This window comes from Hermetia illucens, chromosome 4 (genome assembly GCF_905115235.1).
Source record: "Hermetia illucens chromosome 4, iHerIll2.2.curated.20191125, whole genome shotgun sequence".
Classification (NCBI taxonomy): Eukaryota; Metazoa; Arthropoda; class Insecta; order Diptera; family Stratiomyidae; genus Hermetia; species Hermetia illucens.
The window spans coordinates 172,831,853-172,856,999 of record NC_051852.1 but is presented as its reverse complement, the minus strand read 5'-3'; the positions used below and the strand labels follow the sequence as shown (position 1 = coordinate 172,856,999).

The window sequence follows — 25,147 nt, the reverse complement described above, 5'->3', positions numbered from 1 at the left end:
ATGTTGGACATGATCGAAACTCAAAAAGGCAAACATAATGAAAATGATAATTCCGAAAGGCACAACCAAAAAAAAAGACATCCGTTGACTCACGGAAACATGTACTTGCGTTCAGTAAAATGTTGAGGGTGTTTTTTCGAAAGCCATCAAACATCATAGCCGGCGCTGCCATTGTGTTAATTCCTTTTCATCCAACAGTGCTACTCTTTAACCGAAGTTTTTTCTTTCCTAGTCGTGAAAACAATCATGTAAAAAGTAAGTTGTTATTCACTAAAATGAAAACTAACATTCCTATTCATTTTTCATATGTGAAGTACTCTTTAGTTTAAAAACAAAGTGCCTATTGTGGGTCAAGTGTCATAGTTTATGACACAGATCTCCGTGATTCCCTTCGTTCTTATATGGTATGTTTGTCTTCCTGGTCTAGCCTCACTTTACATTTAGCTGCAGTTTGCCCCCACAAGGTTACCTCTTGCAAAATGCACAATTATACTTTTTCCCTCCTTATGAATAATTATCTTCTATGAAACGAAGAGTCGCTCAGCGTTTTACATTACTTGATTTACGAGTACTACTCCAGGTAGATCTTAATACCAAGCAAAGGTGTTGATTATACTAATTTACGCTTTTTGTTGCTAGGCAAGTAATACTGAAAATCAACAACTAGTTAGTTCTATCTCTCTTTTCATAAGATAACAGCGAATTAATAAGCTCATTTATTTGAGGATGAAATATTTCAATTTTATTTACCCATTATACGTAATTGTAAGAACATGTAAAGGAATATTTGAACATATACCACCAATCTATGAGTCTAAGCAGAATTCTTGATGGATAACATTGTACATACATGTAATATATATATATAAAAATTGAATTAAGGATACAAAAACGTAAACTTTTTTAGAATAAAAATCAAAGTGTACCCCCGAGAATTGATGCCCTCCACGAAGACACCTCTCTCTCAATGTGTTCATGATCACAGCCCCATATCGTTAGCGGATGTCCTCATTTAGAATGTGATCATGGGATGCTACGCTTCGGGTCCAATGCAACATTTTTGTCCCCATTACCGCGAGGCGCCGTTCGTTGTCAATCAAGACCCTAAAGAGCGACAGGGAGGACGACACTGTGGCAAATTTCGATTCGACACGTTCGTTGACGCGTCAATCGATCGAAAAAAACGTCAGTTTCTTCTGTGCCTCATCGAAGTTACACTGATGTGGCAATATCATAACTACTCACTATTGGCTGATAGCAGGTAGTTCGTTCACATAGACAGTGATAGTGTCTGTTTCATGGGGGTCGGTCATCAAAAACTCTGTTTTATTCAGATAATATTCAGATGACACCGTAATGCAAGGGGCGATCATTTCATTCTTGAACAAGTTGCTCAATCTGCTGATCAACTATGAGACGCTACGAAAACATTATCTACATAGAGCAGTGCAAAGTGCATGAACACCGACCGAGACACTTTGAGCTTTGCCCAGCGCACGAGTTCTTCTTGCACTAGATGTTGCCGTAGAGAATACCAGATGATTTTGTGTAGCACACAGTCAAACGCCTTCTCTAGACTCAAAGTACAACGTAGAGAGGGCGATGCTACTCACAGTGTTTCTCTACGAGTAACAACCCAGCGGATATTGTGTCATTAGATCCGCAGATCTTGACAAATCCGAATTCGTTCACGGTTATTTGAACGATGTTGCGAATACGGTTGAATACGATTAAAAAACTGCATGGTATGGAAGAGTAGCCAGATCTGATGATTGTTTGAACATTCTGCTGTACCACCTTTCTTTTTCGATATAGGAACGATCATGCTTTCTTGCCAGTCGGGTAGTGTTCTGCTCTCGTAATAACTAGATTGAAGAACTCACTAAACTCTCTGCTTTCCAGAGTTCAGCTGCGATGTCGTCAATTTCATTCGTTTATAATTCACAGGTGGAATTGACATCTTAAATAGTTATCCAAAGCATTTTTTAAAGTAATTTGTACACTTCAAGTTAACAGTATCTTTTAACGGTACTTAATACTTTTGGCCAAGGCTGTATATGCACGGAGTTGCCCAAAAAGGATACTTTTTAAAAAAATACAAGCAATCCCCAACCTCGAAAGGTTTGAAAATATCCATTGAAATGGTGTATCTATCTTGATCTGATCTTCTTCCTTGTCCTTGGGGTCAAAATATTGAAATATTCGTCAAAGCAAAAAAATATGACTACCTTATTTCCAGCAACAGAGAAGGCAGAATTTTGCTGTTATCATTATCATAGAACATCATTATTAACTATCATATTAAGTAAATAATGTATGCAGGCATTTTACTGGAAGTTCCTTACCACGAAATAAGAAAACTAAAAACAAATCTAAGTGAACAATAAGTGAACGCTCTATGAGTTGGGGCTTAGGAATACACTCAAAGTCTTCCTTGCTTATCGTAAGCGACGATTAGAAGGGACCGAAATTTGTAGGCTAGCAACCTACAAATTTTGAAATTTTATTCCTACCAAAACGTCAACAACGCCTCGGATAGGGACTGGTCTCACGCCGAAAACTGGAAATTTGCGCACGCTCCTCGAAGACGGTAACAAAAGTCCTCAGAATGATCGTTTTGTCCAACTTGACCGAGATTTTGAACGATATAATCTGATACATTCTGGCCTAAGCAAAGTAAGATTGTAGGACTCTAGAGAGTACTCTTCTCCGTGTTGTGGCAATATGCTTTTGTACTCTTGAAGCTAAGCAGACGCGAATCCGGTGTCTGGTTGATTCTGGTGGCTACTATAAGGGCACTCTCTTGACCTGGAAACTGGTTTCTGACAGAGCTCTAACTGCAAAATTCCGGTCCAGGTTAAAGAGTGTCACAATTGTACAATGTCATGCAAGAACGGGGACATCTGATGTAGTGCAGAAGGATGCTTTCTGCAGGCAAGGCGACATTGTGATCGTGATAGGTGATCTAAATGCCAAGGTGAACTCTAACATCACGTTCCTCGCACATGTGATGGGGAAACGCGGTCTTTGCGATCGTAACGATAATGGTGGGAGGTTTGTGGATTTCAGCAGCTTCTACCGCCTCGTCATTGGTTGCACATTATTCGAACGCAGAGCGCGCTGTAGCGTCATTTGAGTTTGAAAAAACCGATACCGTAGGAGCAATCAGATTGGCCTCTTCCTGATCAGCAGTAGATTGCGGAGTTGTTTTCTGGATGTGCATAATAAGAGAGGCACTGAAATCGGCCTCGAAAGGGATCACCATCTGATAGTCAATTACGTTTGCTTGCGTATTGCATCTGCTACTTCTCGCAGGGTTAAGGTATGATCCAACTGTCGCTCGACATTACTCTATAAGTAATTCGCTTGAAAACATCGATGAGCATTGAGCGGCCATTCAAAATGCCCTTTTCTCGGGTACTATACAGGACGTCGGCTTCGTTGCGAAAGGGCGTCAACGGATCTATGAACGAAAGGGTTTGAAGATTCTATTGACCACAGCAAGCGAAACCGGGCGTGACGCGCTCTCATCCAGGATGACAATCAACTGAAGAAGTGGAAAGAGCACTTAACAACATATTTTTTTTTTGAGGATTGCGTGTCACCTCATATGCACTGTGATCGGGAGGCGAAAGTGGCAGTATATAGGTCAAACGTTAAAGAGGGGCCACAATTGCATTGCTGGTCACGCCATACAGTGGAATCCAGTCTCCCAAGATAGCCGATGAGTGGGTCGCCTCAAAGGTACTTGGAAAGAGTGCGAACATCTCGGGAAGTCGTGGGGGGAGCTGAAGAGCATTTCACTGTTATCATTGTGGTAGAACATCATTATTAACTATTATATTTCGTAAATAATGTATACAATGCATACCCTACAAGTCACATCACTATAAGCTCCTTACTACTAAATAAGAAAACTAAAAACAAATCTAAGTGAACAATCAAACAATATAATATTTGGCTTAATTAGTTCTCACATTGACTTTCAAAATACCGTTAATATCAACCTACATGTACCACTATACATTATATTTTTGTATAAAATGTATTTGGGAGAAATTTATATCTGCTTTTCCATTAAAAATTATAGCTGTAGATAATGAAATTTATTTGGTATTTAAAGCTAAGGATTCTTTGAATTTATGACTTCTGATTTATGCCTGACTGAAATTCTCTGGAGCTCATGCTAAGAAGGCAATAATAATAATTTTTTAATTGCCTCATAAAACACACACATACTATTGATGATTCAAATTTCACTTTAAGTACACATTCTAGGAGTTGTGGACCAACAATATCCTGAAGTCAACTGATTACACTCTACCGCATAAAGCGGTAAAGAGATGATCCAATTTCAGTTAGATTCTGAACTTTTCAGTAACAAGTGTTAATGATAACAATATAATAATCGTTGGTGCTTAATTGTCGGATCTGAGCCTTGAAACGTGTTAGAACACTTATTTCAAGACCATAACGGTACACTACAAATGGATAAGATAAGCATATGAATCAAACATCCTAGAGCAATATACAAGTATTATTGCAATTGTATTACTTCTTTCTGCTATATATGCCCTCTAAATGCATTGCAAACCGCATTTCAATAATTTACCATTAAATTACCGACTTTTAATATTAACATAAATATCTTCTTCTGTAGAACGAATTCTGTGTTTCTATGCACTTTGCAGGTATGAGTAAATTTGCTTACATTTCACTGGATTTTCACCTACACGCTCCGAAGTTTTCCCACCACATCATTTCAAAAATCGCTGCTCCCAAAGGTGACCACTTCCATTATTTATAGGCATTTAAAAAAAGACCTGATAACATGAATTTCATAGCCACCATAACGCCCACACCATCTCTCTGGAAGTAATGATTCGAAGAGATTTTAATAATAGATTTTTTATTTTTACATGGACAATTCCTTTTTTATTTAGACCTACATTCAATGCTTTGAGATTCAATTTCGCGATGATCAGCACTCCGCTCCCTAGCAATCAATTCCCACGTACACGTATCTTCTCATACACATACTCTGATATATCCAACATTGGAAGCTTTGGCCCTATTGTTACGGTTTGGCTAATGCACATAATGTTCGAGTAATAGCACCCGTAATATGGCCCTAAATATTTTAAAGTCATAATGGCCATTTGCTATTCGAGTTACTGAGTTTATAGCAAATATGTCCGCTACCTTAGCTTGGTGTGAAGCATGATTGACTTAGATATGTATATGTGAAAACATCCTACATTCCTTCTGGTATACCAGTAAATCTTTTCCATTGATATTTTAACTTTAGTAATACAAATAAAAAAGTTCCACTTTTGTGTTGTCTATAAATTTTTTTTAAGAAGAAACCATTTAGTGCAATTTAAAAATTGAGAAATATTAATGTTTAGTGAGTACCTTGGATGGCTTCCCAGATTATTCATGTAAAGAACTACTTCTTTTAAAGTCATGCAAGATTGTTCATTTACCGATTTGTTTTCATTACAACATAGGACTCTGAATGTCAACAGAAGGCATACGCACATGTCCGCATGAAATTCTCCTTTTACAATAACTGCACAAACTATTCGATGTCTGTCCGCCCGTCTGTCTGTCACACCCAATTTATTCGGAAACGGCTGTACCGATTGTCAAGAAATTTGGTGAGAAAATGTGGTCTGTAAATTCCTTTACGCACAGCACGATTTTGTGTTGAGTTTACGGGGGCAGGGCAGCCTGTACATGCGAAGGGAGGTGCAAACTCTCTTTTCACAGAACACAGAATATGCGCAAGTGGCATATCAAATGAAAGGGCTCAATTAGTATTTTTCGAAATTGGTCCCATGTTTGATATCGAGGGAAATGTAGCAGAGTGCGGGCTCAAAATATCACCCCCAAAAAATGTAACAGGTCTCGTTCTCAGAACCTATCCAACCGAAATATCTGAAAAAATCACAGTAGTAAATCGAAACGAAATCTAGGCCTCAAAATACATCCCGTTCCGATATCTGCACGAATAAAATTAATAATACTATATCAGCATATTTTAGGAATTTAGCCAGAAACCCCCTTAAATTTACGATAGAAGTACAAAATTGGCAGTGGTATAAGGGATAATATAAGGCATGATTTCATCCAGACCGAGCAGACGGCGCGAGATCTTGGACTGCACATCAATGAAGGCAAGACAAAATATATGGTGGCAACGCCAGCACCGAAAACCAACCAACCAACAACATCAAACTGCACTGGTCAAACGGGAAGAATAAAGATAGGAGAATACAACTTTGAGACCGTTGATAATTTCTCCTATCCTCCGCCGAAAATCACAACCGATAACAGCTACGATGATGAAATCCGTTGGCAGTCGACAAAGTTTATTTCAGCTTACAAAAGCTGTTCCGCTCGAAACGTCTTACCATAAGATCAAAGCTCTTACTGTACAAGACAATGATCTTGCCAGTCCTCATGTATTCCTCGGAGACTTGGGTTCTTAGTAAGAAAAATTGCGAACTCTTAGTCGCATTCGAGAGAATAATCCTCCGAAGAATTTTTGGCTCCCTACATGAGGATGGACGATTCCGTAGCTTTCATAACGACGAAATCTATGAGCGATACCATGACCGTCCGGTTGTGGATAAAATCCGGCTCAATTGGTTACGGTGGGCGGGTCACTTAATCTGTATGGATGAGGATGATCCAGCCCGGAAAGTCTATATGGGCAATATTTATAGTAGAAAAAGAAGACGAGGAAGACCCTGCCTAAGATGGAGCGATGCCAGACAGCTTTTAGGGATATCGAACTGAAGGACCTCCGCAAAAAAACCGATTTAACGTCGGATACCAGCCGACTCAGCTGTGAATGAGTACCTGAGTCAAATCAGAGTAATACTCTCGGGTGAGCGCAATGCTGACCACATTGCCTCCAACAGTGTACTATAGTGTACCGTTACGGTCTTGAATGAAGTGCTCTTACACACTTCAAGGCCCTGATCCAATATGGATTGTTGCGCCAACAATTATTATTATTATTATACGAGATATGTACATGATAATGTAGCTTCGGAGTAGTGTCTAATTCATACAAATATATTTGTACATTAAACCAGCGGTATTCAATATACGTAGTATATATGTACATCTATTATTTATACTTTTGTGCACGAAGGAAATAGGAAATATGTGTACGATGAATTTATATTTATACGTGCATGTATAAATATAGTATTCGGTAATAGACAATGTTTGTTTGTTTGGAGTGAGCATAATATCTACGTTTGTAATATGTACGTAAATCTTGTAGTTTGAAAAAAATATGAAGAAATATTTTGTTTTTATAGCCATATACGAATGAAAAAGAAAATGTGCATAAAAAGTTCCTCACATAGATTAATACAAATCCTTTATAACCGAAGCACCAGCTTTCTGTATTCCAACTTGTTTACATTTTTGCCGGTATGTTTCGGGTCATTGTTTCGCTGGAAGATCCATTTAATTGCCTTTTCCTTCCTGACATAAGGCAGAATGACGTTTTGTAGCATGTCCGCATTAATATTTATAACCATGGTTATTTTGATCTAATGTATTGAACCAAATGATAAAATGAAAAGCAACCCCGCGCCACAATGCTTGAACCGCCGTGCTTAATTGTTTTAATTGTGTACTTGAATAAGGTGGACGCCCTACGTAGCTGCTCGACCCGCTGCCACCATAAAAAATAATTTTCCACTAATCGGACTATAAAACGTTCCTACATTTCTCGGACTTCCAAGCCGGGCTCGGTCTCTCTAACAAACTGAAGACATTGCATTAATTTAAAGACATTAAGCAAGAAGAGGACTTTTTCTTAGATTTCGGACTTCTAAATTACTATCTCTCAACCCTTTGGCTGGATTGCCGTCATGAAAGATTTCTAGTTGCTAGAATGGATTAGCTTTCTTCTTGAAAATGGTGATATACCTCTTTTCCTATGTCGAGTTTCCGGCTTGTATTCAAACTTAAAAGAATTCGCAATCAATTCGCAAAGAAAGAAGCTTAGTAACAAAAATGTTATAAGTAAACTTATAATATTTTTGTATCAAGCGTGCACTGCAACTGTAGATATGTACGTATATGTTTTGCGAAAGAGCTGCTCTCCTTACAAGACTGAATTTCGTTACATAAATCAATTTATATTAAAATACGGAAGTACTGTTACATTCTGCATTTCTCTGCATAAATGATAAAAATATAAAGAAATGTTTTTCATTCTACCTAATAGAAATATATTGAAAGGTTAAGCTCGAAAATACCTCATCTGAAACTCAAACTTTGGAATGGAAATTAAACAGTGTTCATAATTTCATGATGGGGAAGAATATATCAAAATCTTCCTGTCTTTTTCATTTTACTAAATTTTATTTACCACAGATATGCATATTTCGGCGACTACCTGTCTGCTTCTACAGCACTTGAATTTGAATGGGGAAATTAATCCAAAATTCTTCTATTTAATTTTCCTACGTATCGAGGGGTAACTAAATTCTCATTCACTCCGGAGTCAGTTTGGGGAGCGCTTGCTGTTAAAGCGTCTTTCCAATGAGAACGTAAGATTTGCGAAACAGGTAAGGGATACAATAAGGTTAGCCGCCCGGCACTGTGATACTGTAGTGTACCATTAGGGTCTTGAATGAAGTGCTCTAACGCACTTCAAGACCCTGATTATTATTATTATACTGCAACTTTGTAACTAATAGTAAGATTTCCACAAAACTTCATCATTATAATCCATATTATGAACCATGGTACTACATTTTATGATTCTAGAATGAACGGCTAAACATCATATACAAGCTTCATGATTTTTTCCAGATTATTCTGCCGGGTAGTTTCTGAGAATGGGTCCGTTATTCATAACTGCACTTTTCTACCTCCACTCCACAATAAAAACTCTCACTTGCAGCCCCTCATGTCATCACCTGCAACCGTTTCCGAATAAATCGAGTATTACAGACAGTCAACCAATTTTAATAATGTTTTGTTTTGCCAAAACCTTAAGAAGAACACAATTCAGAATTGAATATGACAATTTAGTAATATTGAAATATATGTAGGTGGTTTAGATTCAAGAGTTTGTCGACGAATGATTATAAGAGAAGTTAAACGTACGCGGACCATTGAGAGTCAAAATTGGAGTTCCCAATTATTCCGATTGGCATCATGGATAGAATCAACCGTGTTGTGCCTTGGGTTAGATCCCAATTTTGGACGCTTGTTCTTCTGCCTTATTCTTAATATCGAAACTTGAAAAATAAAACTAAAAAAAATTAAAAAAACTTCGAAATTGAAGTCTAGATAACATTTAACCCATTATCATTTTCTAGAAGATAACCATTCTTTTCAAACCTGTATAAAACATCGATTTGATAAATCCCCAATAAACAGCCAAGTTCTAAGTCAAAAAGCACACTTGGAAAATTCTACGAAAGGCTCCCAAGTTTAATTGCGAACAGGTAACTAATGTTTGACCTTTGTAAAACAAATCCGCATCCAAAGGAGATTGGTTTAGGGAGATTTACTTGCCGAACCTTGGTACCTCGCTTTGTCCAAACACCATTGCTCAGGTACAATTTAAAATTGGGTAAGAAAAAAATTACAAACTGATGGAATGTCTTTTATAGAGCAACATTCATGCAAGTACGTATATGAAAGCGGGCAACTGGGGTAGCTACACAAAAAGTCCATATATAGTTGCGCACTTATGTACAATTCGACACAGCCGGATAACCTACATCTTATCACTACCTACACTATTGAGTGTATCATAGAGATGCATTGTGCATGTGCAGAATACTTACCTAGGGTAAACCATTGGGTAGAGATGTGGTAATTACACCCCCAATGAATACTGTTCACATTCAAGAAGATGATATGCAAGATGGTTATTTCATGTTTGGTTTTAAAACACTAACCATTAGGGCAGACCGACACTAAGCGAGAAATCCAGGGTTCGGCTCGCAATATAATCAACACAAACTTAACACCAACCTTGGACCACTTTCGGCAGAACATCAAAATACACGAAAAACGGTGGAAAAGAGCTATTAAACGAATGATGCTGATCCAAGAGTATATTATTACCAATACATCTGTACGCTGCCCAATTTTCGCAACCCAAGAACTAGACCTTTTTCGTAAGGATCACAACCGCTGCCTTAGTAGTGGTTTCCATTACCGTATCACACACTATTCACATAGTTACAGATGTATCTATGTGTGGGCAAAATATGACACTGTATTCTGAAAATTTTTATGCGTAGTAAGATGCGGTATGCGTGAGTCTCCTTTTCCACTCCCTATGGATGCTTCCCGACATTTCTCTTTTAGAAGTACTCCAGCCTGTTTCCCGAGAACAATCCGTGCTATTACCAAATATGCGGAAAGTTATCCCATAAGTACCACATTTCTCCTTTGATCAAGCACAAACTACCGTCAGCACACCGTTTACATATCTTACTTTCATTACAAAATCCATTTAAAACTTTTTGGATTACCACACACTTTTTTGTTTTTTTTTTTTTTGTTCCCGATATAATTCTATCTAATTTTTCTAAGATCTTTTTCGCACACAGATGTACATATACACATCTCAGAACAACAGCCTATACATATATATCTAGTGATACATAACACGAGCAAATCATTGCCCGGGTTTCACTGGACTTGGGTATGCCTTGAACTGGCTGGAAATCCTGTTCGGAAATAAGTTGCAATCATGTTATATCGAATAATCCAATATAAGTCTCTATCGGGAGCACCCACTCGAGAATAGGGTTGCTCATTCTAGTAACTACGGCTAGCGGCACCGAGACTTTTATATATAAAAACGGGAAAGTTAGGGAGAACAGAACAGTACTTGCTACCTCTTGACCCCGCGTAGTATAACCGATAGTATCCACGTACGTTACGAACAGTACAGATTCTCATCCAGGACTGAACAACAAATAGCTAGGATGCCAGATTCCTATGAAGAGCAACCAAGTTAAAATTCTCACAAAACGTGTCCTTGCGCCCTCCTATTCCTCACATACATACACAGCTCTGTACCTAATTTGCTCTTTTACACACCTTTCATAATTTTCATCCCATTCAGAAGAATCTGGGCATCAAACAATTCGACAGAGAGAGCTGAAAGATGCCCGTATCTGAATAAACGTAGGTGAAATAAGAACCAAAATTACATGTGTAAACCTTTGACCCGAAAAGCTCACGAATGATTCCATGAAAGCTTCCAGCTGCAAACAAACACAAGTATGCATCCTAGCGCCTGAAACAACCAATCAATACGGGGGATCTGGACTACAACAATTCTAATCACGGTGGCAATAAAACACATTATTAAACTTGTACTGTCCCAAGAAATTCTCTCCAGGCATCTCTCTGCATCCTTGTCGGAAAGCTTAGTTCAAACAGAGTTCAGAACTTTTCTCCCACAGTACCCAGCCATGCGGGTGTGTCCTGTGTATGTTTCGTGATCCCATGGATTCTTTCCTTTCGCACGTATGTATGTTATATACCCCAAAGGATGAATGAATGAAAGTTGGGCAAGGACACCCTTTACGGGTAGAATAGAAAATAGAGCGAATCGCAAAAAGAAGAACATGTAAAGTGAACCATTGTCATACAAATGGTAAAATCAAATACAGGGAGCAAGGATACTAGACGGTACTAATGGCTAACTGAACCAGGCTTTCGTAGTTTTTAAAGACTCTTTCGCAAATCTTCCATCTCTGGCAAAATAAGCCGACAGGTTTTTACTTTTTCATATCATTTTACCATTTTTCACCATTGGTTATCATGTTAGAATCTCGACAAATCTGTTATCAACTATGCCAGACATTCAAATGGCCAGAGAAGAAGTGCGACAATAACGATTCCTAAGCCCACTATTCTAGTCTCATCTGGTTTACATTAATAAAATGATATTTGCAAATATATATGTCATATATGTACAAATAACACTCTCTTAGATGGACACGTCAACTATTCACTACTTTGCCACCAGATTTCCGGATCCTGAATATCTTCCTCGGTCTGAGATTCATAAGATAGAGTACAGATTAACAATATTCATTTCTCTTTATTCAAATGTGCTTCCCTTGTATACCGATAGCCTCATCCAGAGAGAGAGGAAACATGAAGAAGACTTCAAAGTAATTTGTTGGTTAAAAGCTCGAGACGAAGTGACGGGTGCGCCGAGCCTGCGCTCTGACCTTTGACATACATGCGCAACAAATGGCTAGTAATATTGGAAAGTCACGGAATTCATATCTGAGAATGCGAGAAAAATCACTTTCTGCATGCACTTCTGGCAAGAAATTTACTTTTATTTGCTCAGTATAAATATGCAGAATATTCGAACATGGTGATGAAGGTCCAATAGTAGTTTCCATCCCGTGATCAAATTCGAATATTGTGTAACCTACACCCCCTACCCATCACGTGATATGGTATGCACATATTTCCGCACGTTCACACGCAGCCTTTTACTGTCTTCCCAGGATGAGACTAACATGTGAGCATTATGGTTTGTGAAACGGTAATGTCAACATATACGAAGTTTTCAAGAACAGATATATGTACGAATCGTTGTTCTAATAGCTAGCATATGATAAAGGCCGCCACGTTTACGCCCAGTGGACTTGCTTTGCAGCGACTAGTATTAGGGATAGAAGTACTTAATCGAGCTTAGCTCAGAAAGCAAGTCAACTTATTAAGAAGAGCTAAATTTAGCATTTGAAAATAGTGGGCAGTTTAATATTAGGTCCAACCTACAGAAAGTCCCTGCATGTTTCCCTGTTTGGATGAATTTCATAATTGAGATTATGAACTATGCAGAAAGTGAACAACGCTCAGATGAACAACTTCGACGGAAAGACGGAAATGTTGGCTATCGGTTCTGTTATATATCTATCTATCTACAAGATATATTGACATGTAATAGTAAATTTAAAATAATTCTAAAATTTAGGTGAATACTTTTATCAATAGACATGACGGGGACTTTCAGCGTAAAATAGAAACAAGTTGGTATCAAAAGAAAACGCTTGAGGTTTGAAACTTTGAATGAGAAGCTGACTCTCGTAAGAATCTAGTCTTCTAACGGCGTTCACCACTTGGCGTTATCCACCGACATATGGTGTCTCTGCTTTATTATGTGTTTAGCAACTGCGGACCTTATGTGTGGATTGTTCTTGTTTTTAGCGGATTCGACCTCCTTTAAGTGTTCTAACACCCTGGTGTGGACTAGTCGTTCTGTTTGCCCTACGTGCATCTTGTCGCAATCTGGGCAGGAGATCTTGTAAATGCCGTTTTTTCCGTACACTCTTTTGATTGTAACCGGGTGTGCTGGTCGAGGTGACCCGGAATCCACGTTTATATAGCCGCCTTTTGATGCTCTGCGTCCGACCCAAATAGGTTAATGTTATCCATTGCCTAGGTTCTCTGTTCACTTCCTGGAAGAGTGTTGAAAGTTGGGTCAGGCCCATCTTAAGGCTTGGCGTTCTTTTTGACCCGATTTTCGATGAGGATTACGTTGAATCGTTTTTCTTGGCTGTTTCCAGTATGTGATTCATTTTTTTTACGTCCTCCTCTCCTCGTTGGGCGGTGTTGTGACCATCCTGTGGATCATAAACTTGTATGCCGCCATCTTATGGTCGAAATCATAGTTTGAGGTGTATGTGATGGTTTGTTGTGTCTGGGTCCATTCGGATGAGTTTTCGTACGTCGTGATTCATTCTTCGAACAAGTGTTGAGCTTCCTTCATCGGTACGCTTGGGAACAGCGCTTTTACGTCAAAGGATACTAATATTCCATCACTGAGTATCCCCCCGGCCTCATTGAGTCTGGCAATAACTTCTTTGCTGTTTCCCACTGGTCGTTTTCCTATTTTTAGGCCTAACCTTTTGACTTCTTCCAAGAGCCACTTCGCAAAAATTTGATCCGGTGAATTCGTTGCTGCGATTATCTCTCTGGCCTCGTTGCCTTCTTTATGTATTTTGGAGAGGTATTTGATTCTGGGCAGAGATGGGTTAGGCATTCTCAATTCGGCTGCATTCTTAATGATGGGCTTGCATTCAGCCAGCGCCTTTTCCTCCTGAATGAAGTGCTCTAACACTCTTCAAGGTCCTAATCCAATATGGATTGTTGCGCCAACGATTATTATTCTTGCCGGCTTTTTCTTCTTGTGATATATGTTTGATTCCTGCCTCGATTTTAATTACGATGTCCTCTTTGTTGAGAAATGAAAGCTGTCGATCAAACCTATGAGCTGTCTCTTGGAATTTCGACAGGTCAAATTCAACATATATTACTTTGACGATCATACTCTCATTTGAAAATGAAATTTGTAAGATGTATGCACAGTAAATTCTTGAGACTATTAGCCTGAATATATACTACATGTAAAACTCTGTATCTCGACTAAACTGATAAGAGTGACTAAGATGGATCTGACCCATGTGCGAGCCCTAATAAAAACAACAGGATCACTCTCGAGACCACTGAACTTTAATAGCGGACTAAAACCTATAATGCATCCTTTTTACCCCCACCCCGGGAAAATGATCCGTGATGCTGGCGTAAATGCCTTCATCCATCAGACAGGCGACGCGAAATAAACAACATCAAATAACACTGGTCAACTGAGAGCAGTAACTTTGAAACCGTTGATAATTTCTCCTATCTATCTCAATCGATAATGCTATAACGATTAAATCCGCGCATGGTTGTTGCCAGCCAAGAGTGTATTTCAGCTTACAAAAACTGTTCCGTTCGAAACGTCGTTGTAATTCTAAACTCGTAACCGCGTTCGCGAAAAGAATCCCTAAATAGCATTATGAAACCTGGCAGGAAACGTAAGAAGTGTGAGCATGATGGATTAAAATACCAAAATTTTGACAAAGTGGTTTGCACAATGTCATCGTAAAAGGTAGTGCAAATCGTTATGTGCTGCATCCTAAAAATTTCAAATTCAACGTAAATTCTATCAAGGCTGTATTCTATAATCCTCCTCGTGAGCATGACCTGACCTTCTTCCTCCTGCCTTGCTTAAAGAACACGGTGGTACTCATTATCTTTCGTCAAACACTGTGATACCGAGATAACATGTGCTTCTTCTCATCCAACTATGGATTGAAGACTAGAGGTTAACACCATTGAACTCATTGTTCTCAGTTTGATGAAGTGAGGACGGTGAACACCACCTTCGAAAAGTACTTCGCTATCAAAAATTAACTATAGCGAAAGCATCCAATGTGAGGTTACTGTCTACGCAAACGACGATATAGAAGATCTAAATGGAGACTATGTATCCAAAACCCCGAATAATAGTGAATTAGAGGCAGTAATATATAGTATATATTTAAATGAAGCTTCCGGAAATTATCAGTGAAACAGAGGGCTCCAATCGAAATTATACAACTATGTACAACAGAACAGATAACTAATGACTGGTAGAAAAGCACTATATGTCCAGTTTAAAGAATTTGATGTTATCATTAATTTTGAGATGTGACCACATCACGGTTCAATTAATTTCATTAAAATAGGTTCTTGAAGAATGATGATTTTTATCAAGCTTACGAAAATACTGACCGTTCCCGGCTTTATAGCATAATGGCCGAAATAAATCCCTAGTCTGACTGGCAACAAACAACACAATGCATCAGGATCCAAACAAGCTGGTGCTCAAAGATATGCTGGCGATCAAATCAACACAACCGTGGATAATGCGACCTGATCAATACGCCGTGCGAAGAAGGTGATAGAAGAGTAGGAGTCAATAACATATGAAGTATCAAATACATGACTCACATGTGAAAAGCTATCCCATGATGGTTAACGAATACAATTTTGGTCAGGTAAATCAATTCGCTTACCTAGGGATCCTTGTAACTAAGGATGGCAATGAACATTACGGAATTCGATGACAAATCATAACTCATTTCACACGGATTTGCCTATTATGAAATCAAGAAAGGCCAACAACAAAATGTCAAACTAAGCATCCACAAGATACTAATATGTGCTACTATATGGATGCTAAATACAGGCAGATACTATCATACATAATGTTCTATAAAAAAAGGCCGAGAACCGGCTCCTGTGAAATATCAGCTGTTATATTACAAGTCTCTAGTGTTTCATATAACGCATTAGGAAGGAAGTTGCAGGGGGTAAGTCAAGAAAATTAACAATAAGGTTCAAATCCGCAATCCGAAACTATGATGCGAAACGAACATTTCGTCGGGGCTCTCATTCGTATCCGGTAATCAACAAAAATAAAAGCATTTTAGCTTCGACGGAAAGTAAAGCCGATGTTTATGGCAGCGTCAATAATTACTGCAGATCTCTTCTGATAAAAACTACGACTGACTGACATCCTTCCTCCCCAGGGAGGAAAAATGAATCACAAGATCCCGGAGAAAAATATTTTTCGCTCCCTGCTAATTCTAAGAGTTAGAGCTAGTATAATTAGAACAGTATCAATCTTCTTTTTCTTCAGCCTTTGTCCCGTTCACAAGCTGGGTTGGCTCGTCGCCATTTGACTCTATCCCCATCCAGCGTATCAAGCCACCGTTGTTTCGGCCTGCCTTTTGGTCGTTTACCATCGACTTTGATTTTCAGGCCAATCTTGGCAAGTGAATTCTCGTTAGCGCGAATTGTATCCTATTGTACCGACCAGATCACTTTGCGTGTCATTGCGTCATCTGCGCAGCAAAAGCATTCCAGAGAATTAAGGCCATTGTCGAAGCTATTATTTCCGACGAATTTAAGGCACGTAGAGAGCGTCGAATTTTCTGTGACTGATACACCATGTTATTTTAACAAAAGGACATGAAGAACTTTAATGGGCAATGATATCTTTCCTCAAGTATCTCAATTACGCAGAGAACATCTGATCATTCTTTAACCCAACCATTCACCTTATCTAAACTGCTTTATAATTATAAAAGTATATTCAATCTGATGAATCGATAAACTCTTTCTGGGGCATTGATCTTCACAATATGTAAGACAACGAAAAACTTTCCGAGTAACACAAGCGCCTTATATTCTGTGCTGATTCATACAATTATAGATTAGCATTCCGTTTGCCCATTTCTTTGTTTAAATGCTTTTGATTTTCATCACGACTGGGATTTCAGCACTTACCCCTGTCTTGTTTCCCCATCCGCACGGTAAAACTAAGAAGCATTACGAAGACGTTCTGAAGGCTTGCCTCAGCCTTTTCTTTAGAATCATCTCAACCCAGCGCCAGTGCGTCGCTTCGAATTTTCATGTCGAGTTTATACCCACAATAACATCAATAAAATCTGAGAAAATAATGTCAGCCAACAGATCCTATTTCAGCTTACAAAGACTGTTCCGCTCGAAACGTTTCACCATAGGGTCAAAGCTCTTACTGTACAAGACTATGATCTTGCCAGTCCTCATGTATTCCTCGGAAACTTGGGTTCTTAGCAAGAAAAATTGCGAACTCTTGGCCGCGTTCGAGAGAAGAATCCTCCGAAGAATGTTTGGCTCCCTACATGAGGATGGGCGATTCCGTAGCCTACACAATGACGAAATCTATGAGCGATACCATGGCCGTCCGGTTGTGGATAAAATCCGGCTCAATAGGTTACGGTGGGCGGGTCACTTAATCCGTATGGATGAGGATGATCCCACCCGGAAAGTCTATAAGGGCAATATCTTTGGTAGAAAACGAAGACGAGGCAGACCCTGCCTAAGATGGAGCGATGGCGTAGGTCAGGACGCCAGACAGCCTTTAGGGATATCGAATTGGTAGACCTCGGCGCAAAACCGGGATGTCTGGAGTTTATTAAGGCAGGCCTAGACCGGATACCGGTTGTTGAGCCGTTGATGATGATGATTTTATATTACGTATGTATATAAACAAACTGTGGAACTGAGGATACGAGGGATTTCAGGTTTTCGAGTGAATAGGATAACTTGGAAAAGTAGCTATTATTTCTCTGACAACGTAGAGAGACAATCTGGCTGCAAAGATGTACAGATCACACGTAGAAATCACATACCTCAATGGAGTTTTTATTTGCCTGCTGGAGGCTACCAACCATTGCAGGGATGACTCCTACAGTAAAACGCGTGATTGACTTCAAATCGAATAAGCGTTCTGTTTCTTATTTCACTTGTTGTTTTCAATACATATGCGAAGTCTAAGCACAATTTTAAGTAATCTGATTCCGTCAATTGAATTCAGAGAAAGTATCCGAAATATTTATCCCGTTTATAGATTTTCGAGAAAATTATCTTCAGACCATAAACTTCCTACTGTTTGTAGATGTGTTCTTCTCAGATTCCTTCTTTTCTGTTATAATTCAATATTTTATTATCGATTCTAATGTTGGACATGATGGTTACATGGTTTCGGTTAAAGGTCTGATTTAGTATGTTCTACGCACTCTCACACCAAAAATGAGCCAAAACCAAAAGTCTGTTTAATGCTATTCCAGTAGTAGCGCTCCCAGTTATTTTGCGTTGTACTAGCTTCAGAGGTAGGTACTCCACTCTGAGTGAGTCGTAATTCGGTGTGGTCATCCTGCCGAAGAACAATGCACATAAGTCTACAATGCAACTTTAAAATGAATATTCTTACCTTTTCTTCGATGTCTAATACTACTTTTGAAAAATGCCCAGCCGGCCACTGTTTCAGTCGCCACAGTTGAGCGATTCTCGTGTTCGGAACCAATTCTTCGAATTTCCCGTGAACATTTCCGCCAAATAAAACGAATCTAGGAGAAATGAATTTTATAGAACCTTTGGGAAACGAGGCGAATCAATCTGCAGTACAATCCCGATAATTCGTATGGTCGCAATTACTAAATATAGCGAGTTCGAAATAACAATTAACTCTGGGGGTCGTCAAATTTTTACGACTTAGCTGAAAATACAAATAATCAGGATTCCACTGCATTTATTTGGTAAACCTACTCTCCTCCCTTTGTTGGCTCCAGCTTGACTGGACCGCGGGTAAAAGCTTGGACAAGCTCCACTTTCGTCAGGGCATCGTATAATTCGTTTGCTCGACACTGGAAGTCTACTTTCAGTTTCAGCGTTTTCACATCAATCTTGCAACCGATTGGTTGTGCGACTTGACTGTTGACTATTGGCTCTGAGTCGATATCGATCTTCCGGTTGAAACCGCTTGTTATTGTGGTCACGCTATCTGGCTTGATCTTTTGCTCAGAATCCTTCTTTGGCAGTATTAAACCTTTTGAATATTCCTCCTTGAGTTCTTTTACATACTTGCCTAACTGCTCTCTAATCACGCCACGGCCAGTGTTGTACATGAACAACTTCAATTTTTCCGAGTCGTCGTTCGATTCATCAATCGTTATTGTCAATTCGATGTCGTCGAGGTCATTTTCTTCCGACAAATTAGGGATCGTCACCTTGCCAGTATGTGCGTCCTTACTTCCTGGCAAGAAACCGGACCACTTAAGAACTAGATTCCACTCATAGAAGAATATTAGCTTCCCTTTCCGATTGTTTGCTGTCGCCTCGCCTTCAATTTTCTCGATCTCTGTAATTGTGCACTCGATGTTGTTCGCAGCTGTTGAAAAAGATATTCAAGGTAAGCACAATCAAGCAAGACGAAGTGAGAACGTATCAGTTTAACTGAAACATATGCCCCTCAGGCAGCAAATCAAAGCACACCGCTATTGAACATACCTACTTGGAACCCGTTAAAGAGAGTTTTCAATCGGTCCTTGGACCAAGGCGTTGCATTCTTCTCTGTCCAGTGCCAATTATTCACATTTGTGGCGTCTGGTCGCTCCTCAACTATCCATCTGGGATCGCCTTCTCCCCATTTAGCCATTCTTATAAGTGCTTATTACTTATCAGCTAACGCGAGGATTACGGATCACCTGCAAACACTGCCAAGAACTTTTCCTTCCCGGATCGAATCTTCCCAGTGTTCAAATATTTCCTAGCAACCACTTCTTAATGAAATTGCAAAGATCAATTATAACAGCGCCCGTTCTCCTAAGGAAGAAGGTAGCCGGAAATATCCACTTTAACGTCAAACTTTCACTGCAACTTTGAATGTTGCTCCTAGTAGAACCGGAGAAAATACGAGAAAATTCTATACAAAAACTCCAAAAGCAACACGAGTTCCAGCCTGATTTTGACAGTCGCTTCAACCTTCTGACATTTCAATGAAGTTCAAATAAGACATATGAGTCGAAAAGAGGCAGAACGAACATTCGAGAATTAGATCCAAAGTTCGAAAATTTACTGAAGGTTTCAGCCTTGACTGAATGTCACTTTCAGAAAGTTTTGGGTTTACTAAAGAGTCAGGATGCCAGACGCATTTTTGATAATTTTATTGACTTTCAGCATTTTTCTAAATTGAGTTGCGATCAATAGCAGATGATATTTGAATCAAAACTAAAGATTGCCATGGAATACAGTTCAGTGCACGATTTACATAGTTTTCGAACATTGGATTTTTGAAGTTTAGAAGCGAAAATGTCTTCCACTTCCTCTTCCTTTTTCGTGTGAAACGCAGCCAATATGAAAGCTAAGGGATTGGTACGGTCTAAGATTTTCCGAATTTTTACAAGTTGTGGGCGAATTGAAGTTTCGTTTGACGGTGAAATGAACACTGCATATTGTATTTGAATGATATCAAGTGAAAGTGACGAGTGTTTCACGTGGGCTAACGCGTTAAAGCCACTCCCGACGAGTCTACTGCAAAGTTTATGTTTTGTTTGCACATGTCAGAAAAAGTGTTCAATGTTCCCTATTAAGTAAAATAAGTAGCGTGAGCATAGAGGTTCCACAGAAATGTTTTTTGTTGCGGATGCTTGAGAACCTCGCGAAATAGCGGTAATTCCATCGAGAACGAAACTTCAATTCGCGTCATAACCTCAATCAGATCTGTCAACATTTGCGGGATACAGTTTTTCCTCACCATCAGATTTGCACGCATTTGTCTAAATGTTTCTTTCTCTCTTTACAGTTGAAAGAATATGAAGTTATTGGGCGTAAATTGCCCACCGAGAAGGAGCCACAGACTCCGCTCTACAAAATGCGGATCTTTGCTCCCGACAGCATTGTGGCCAAGTCACGGTTCTGGTATTTCTTGCGACAACTGAAGAAGTTCAAGAAGACTACCGGCGAAATCGTTTCTTTGAAACGCATCTACGAAAGCTCACCGATCAAAATCAAGAACTTTGGCATCTGGTTGCGTTATGACTCGCGATCAGGTACGCATAACATGTATCGTGAGTACCGTGATCTGACGGTGGGCGGAGCAGTGACACAGTGCTACCGGGATATGGGCGCCAGACATCGGGCGCGCGCGCATTCCATCCAAATTATCAAGGTAGAATCAGTGGCAGCCAGCAAAACTAGGAGGCCGCACGTCAAGCAGTTCCACGATTCCAAGATCCGATTCCCATTGGTACAGCGCGTCCACCACAAGGGCAACAGGAAACTGTTCTCATTCAGGAAGCCAAGAACCTACTTCATGTAAAGAGATAGGAGTTAATATTTTTGATGAGTCTGGAGGAAAGTACAGTGGAAATAAAGTGATATTTCCTAAACGTGTGTTTATTTGTTTGTAGACCCCAAATTCTTCGCCTTGTTTCAAAAAAGAAAGGAGAAGTGGACATGGTGATATTAGAATCCTGAACTAATGGTCATCCAGTGTATGGAATAAGGCGCCTTCCAAGCTAAAGTGAATTAAAGATGGTTAGGAAATAGTTCTAGGAATTTAGCTTCGGAAATGCTGAAGGCTTTGCGGATGAAAATGAAAAACGGCAACTAAGGATTACCAAAGTACAAGAGTTTTTCTAATTTGGAACTTAAAATGCCAGATTACAAGATCTTTATTTATTTTCTTATATGGGGACTTAGGAATAAATCTTTAAGATGTAGAGATCCTGAGACAAACATTACTTCTCACTGACACCATAACTTTTCTTTTTAATATCTCTTTTTCTTTCATTAAGTTCGAATGAGAACACAGCCAAGAATATACCCTTAAACAGAAAAAAATGAACCGATTTGATAAGAAAAGTCGGTCAGTCAGTCACGATAACAAGTTCTGAAAAATATCTTTCCTGATATTCGTCAAAAATACTTTTTTGGGAAAGGTTGACCCTTCTTTCTGTTTTCGACAGCACTTGAAGAATAGACATACAATAATCTCCTTCTATGGTGCTCGCAGCGTAGTGTGTTACCTTTTTTCAAAATAGAATAAAAGCCATTTTTTGATCAATTTCCGATATTGTTTATGAAGTTTGGTCGTCATCCCCATACTTATTGCTTTACTGGCTCTGTAAGTACTCCACGCACACCCAGCACTTTGTTGGTCCTGAGCGTTTTAAATGTATCTTTGATTTTTTCGAGTGTAGGTGTGCGTGACTTCCTCGGAATATTGAATCCATCGTTTTTTAATCTGCTCCATCTCTGTAGTGAGATCTCTCGATCTCTTTGTATAATATGTATACTTCTAGACAAGAATACTACTGTTATTCTTTTGGTTAAGCTGTAAGCGGATCTTAAGTTATGTTGACGCTAGCGTTTCCTACAGACCTTTCAGCGGTTCATCTTAATTCTAAATATCTATTTTATATTGTTTCACTCTTTTGGGTCGTTCCTGATATTGTTTATATGCTACGATTTTTTCCTCGATGGAATACAATCACTCTTTGTCAAAGCATTCATTTCTTTTGCGCGGAAGTTCCTTATCGATGTCGCCGTCTTTCAGCTGATTCCACTTCATGTCAATGTTATCGGCTCCCGGTGTCAATTCAGCGTCTGCAAGGTTAGTTTTTTCAACGCCTTGGCAGATTTCGGTGTCGATTCTTCATTCCGGAGCTCCCAATATCGAATCTGGTATTTAGATATGAGCCTGATACTCCTGTTATTTGCTACGGGTATCGATATGTGGCTCTGACGAGAAACTGATCTTTATCACAATTTTGACGGACTTGACTAATCTGGTTGAACGTCATCTTATCTGGCGAGGTCCACTTGCTATTGTAAATCCTGCGGTAAGGGAACAAGTCGATGAAATTATCTCGCCTCAATTGCAAGCGAATTCAACGAGTGAGCTTCCCTTAGTTATATCGTAGAGACTATGTGCCTCAGTAGGTTCATAGTGGATCATCTTTTTTTTTTTATATTTGCGATAATGTCACTGAGTACTATTTTCACATCCTTTTAGGGCAGTGAATCTGAATGCTGACCCAAGGCGACTATAGAATTCATCTTTTACTGAATAATTCTTGCCTTCCATTGATTAGTAGATCTCTTGAAAATGTTTTCATTCCAAGTTCCAAGTTTGATGTGACATCAACTCTTCTACATTTTAACCAGTTCATATTCCTAGTAGGCAAATTTTCCTCTTCCCTGTAAAAGGATTTACGACTGCGGTTTGTTCATATCTTTTTAAATCTTCGAGCGACAAAGCAATTTGCAAATGCTGTGAGGAAATTAGTTTAAGAATATTTGACACGACGGAGATATCCTTGAACTGATGCAAGACAAGAAATTACATGTATAGAGGGATGATCTTTCTACTCCGACTAAAATGTCTTAGGTATTAGAGGAGATCCTGGGAAAACCAATTATTGGTATTTTTGTGAGCCGTTTTAAACCATTTACGCTAGTGTATCGGTATGCTAAAACCTTTTATCTAGGATGGTTAACGTTGAATATTCCATTGTGTCGAAATCAGGCGAATTTAAAGACCAGTCATACCCAAGCGCCATGGTTGTCGAAGAGTTTGAGAAAAAATGACATGGAATTCCTCCACGTCCCCCAGATAAGACCGCTTGAAGAACGTCAAGATTAACAAAGAGAAAAAGTATCGATGACAAGATTCAAATTCCTGAGAGATTTTACCTCGACGAAACACGTGGCATTTTGCGCCTTCACATGCCTCTCTAATAATAGCTATTAGTTTCTCTGGAGTACCCCTCCTGCGTCGTGCATTTTAGATGGACTCTCTATTCACACCATCGAAAATTTCCTCGAAAACGATGAAGAACAAATGGAGCGATGACCTTACCTCCGCACACTGCCCCACAATGGTCCAGAAAGCGTTAATGCCGCTCGTACAGGAGGATCTAAAGCGGAAACCAGCTTGCTCCCTGTCAATAAAACTTTTGAGAAGTTTTTTGGTGTATTGCAGGATTATTTTAGCTACTATCTTCGTGAAAACAGAAAGCAGTCAAATACCCCTCCAATTGTCGGACTTAAGACCTGTTCCCCACTTTGAAGTCTTAACAACCATCCCTTTCTTCAAATCAATGGGAAAGATCTCAGATTCCCAGCATTTATAAATGAGTAGTATTGAGTAAGTGAAGTAACAGTTCAGCAAAGACTGCGGGAACTGCAGGCAAGTGTTCCAGAAGGAGACCGGCAGCTTTATTCTGTTTGAGTGCATTGTTGTGTGTCGTTATTTGGAGGAGCAGTTGATATCCGCATACTACGGAGGCTTGACATATCACCAGCGAGAGACAGAACTTCGCCGGATGTTATACGAATCTTTTGAAGTGCTCCTTCCACCTTCTCAGCTGTTTATCGTCGTGGATGAGAATCGGACTGTTGACGTCCCTCACAGGATTATCAAAAGGCCTGTGACTACCTGCAACCTCTTTCGTGGTAAGGAAGATGGTAGCGAAATTGTTAAGATTTGCAGCAGTTTCTACTTCCCTCATCAGGGCAATGATGGAATTTCTTTTGTCGCGGCACACACTACGTACATTTACACGGTAGCGGAGCTTCAGTGCATCGCGCTCACCTAGGCGCGTAGCCATCAAAGCAATTATTAAGATAGATTGATAGTAATTGGCAGCATTAAATTTGATGGTAAATCAACATAAGCAAAATCTGTTTGCTGTGGCATAATTTAAGTAATAATCCAGTTTGTATAATTTATATTTTCGATTTCAATGAATTTTGAAAATTTCTAAGTACATTCCTGTTAAAAATTCCAATAACATGAATGTACTTAGAAATTTGTATTTCACCACTGCGTGATATTCCACCCTAGCTGTTTCGCTTGACGCAAGCAAAGCCCACGACCAGGGCCGCTGCTTGTGACCGTTTAGCTGTCAAAACGGAA

The 25,147-nt window shown here is 39.3% G+C and overlaps 2 protein-coding genes across 2 annotated transcripts; one reads left to right on the top strand and one right to left on the bottom strand.

Moving 5' to 3' along the window:
• Window positions 1–18,151: 18,151 nt before the first annotated feature.
• On the bottom strand, window positions 18,152–20,228 carry LOC119654325 (activator of 90 kDa heat shock protein ATPase homolog 1). The gene is made up of 4 exons (XM_038059653.1): window positions 19,735–20,228; window positions 18,994–19,615; window positions 18,659–18,794; window positions 18,152–18,601 (listed from the first exon to the last, which is right to left on the bottom strand). The coding sequence occupies exons 1-4, from the start codon at window positions 19,880–19,882 to the stop codon at window positions 18,467–18,469; spliced, it is 1,041 nt and encodes a 346-aa protein (XP_037915581.1). The 5' UTR covers window positions 19,883–20,228; the 3' UTR covers window positions 18,152–18,466.
• A 214-nt stretch (window positions 20,229–20,442) lies between these two features.
• On the top strand, window positions 20,443–21,614 carry LOC119654326 (60S ribosomal protein L18a). The gene is made up of 2 exons (XM_038059654.1): window positions 20,443–20,598; window positions 21,029–21,614. The coding sequence occupies exons 1-2, from the start codon at window positions 20,581–20,583 to the stop codon at window positions 21,542–21,544; spliced, it is 534 nt and encodes a 177-aa protein (XP_037915582.1). The 5' UTR covers window positions 20,443–20,580; the 3' UTR covers window positions 21,545–21,614.
• The last annotated feature ends 3,533 nt before the right edge of the window (window positions 21,615–25,147 follow it).

What these genes read in the sequence shown, in the direction of transcription:
- LOC119654325 (XM_038059653.1), bottom strand. Translation starts at nt 19,882, where the DNA reads ATGGCTAAATGGGGAGAAGGCGATCCCAGATGGATAGTTGAGGAGCGA. An exon ending in CTTTAACGGGTTCCAAGTAG is followed by an intron (nt 19,616 to 19,734) that starts GTATGTTCAATA and finishes CTTTTTCAACAG; the next exon opens with CTGCGAACAACATCGAGTGC. An exon ending in TATTAGACATCGAAGAAAAG is followed by an intron (nt 18,602 to 18,658) that starts GTAAGAATATTC and finishes GTTCTTCGGCAG; the next exon opens with GATGACCACACCGAATTACG.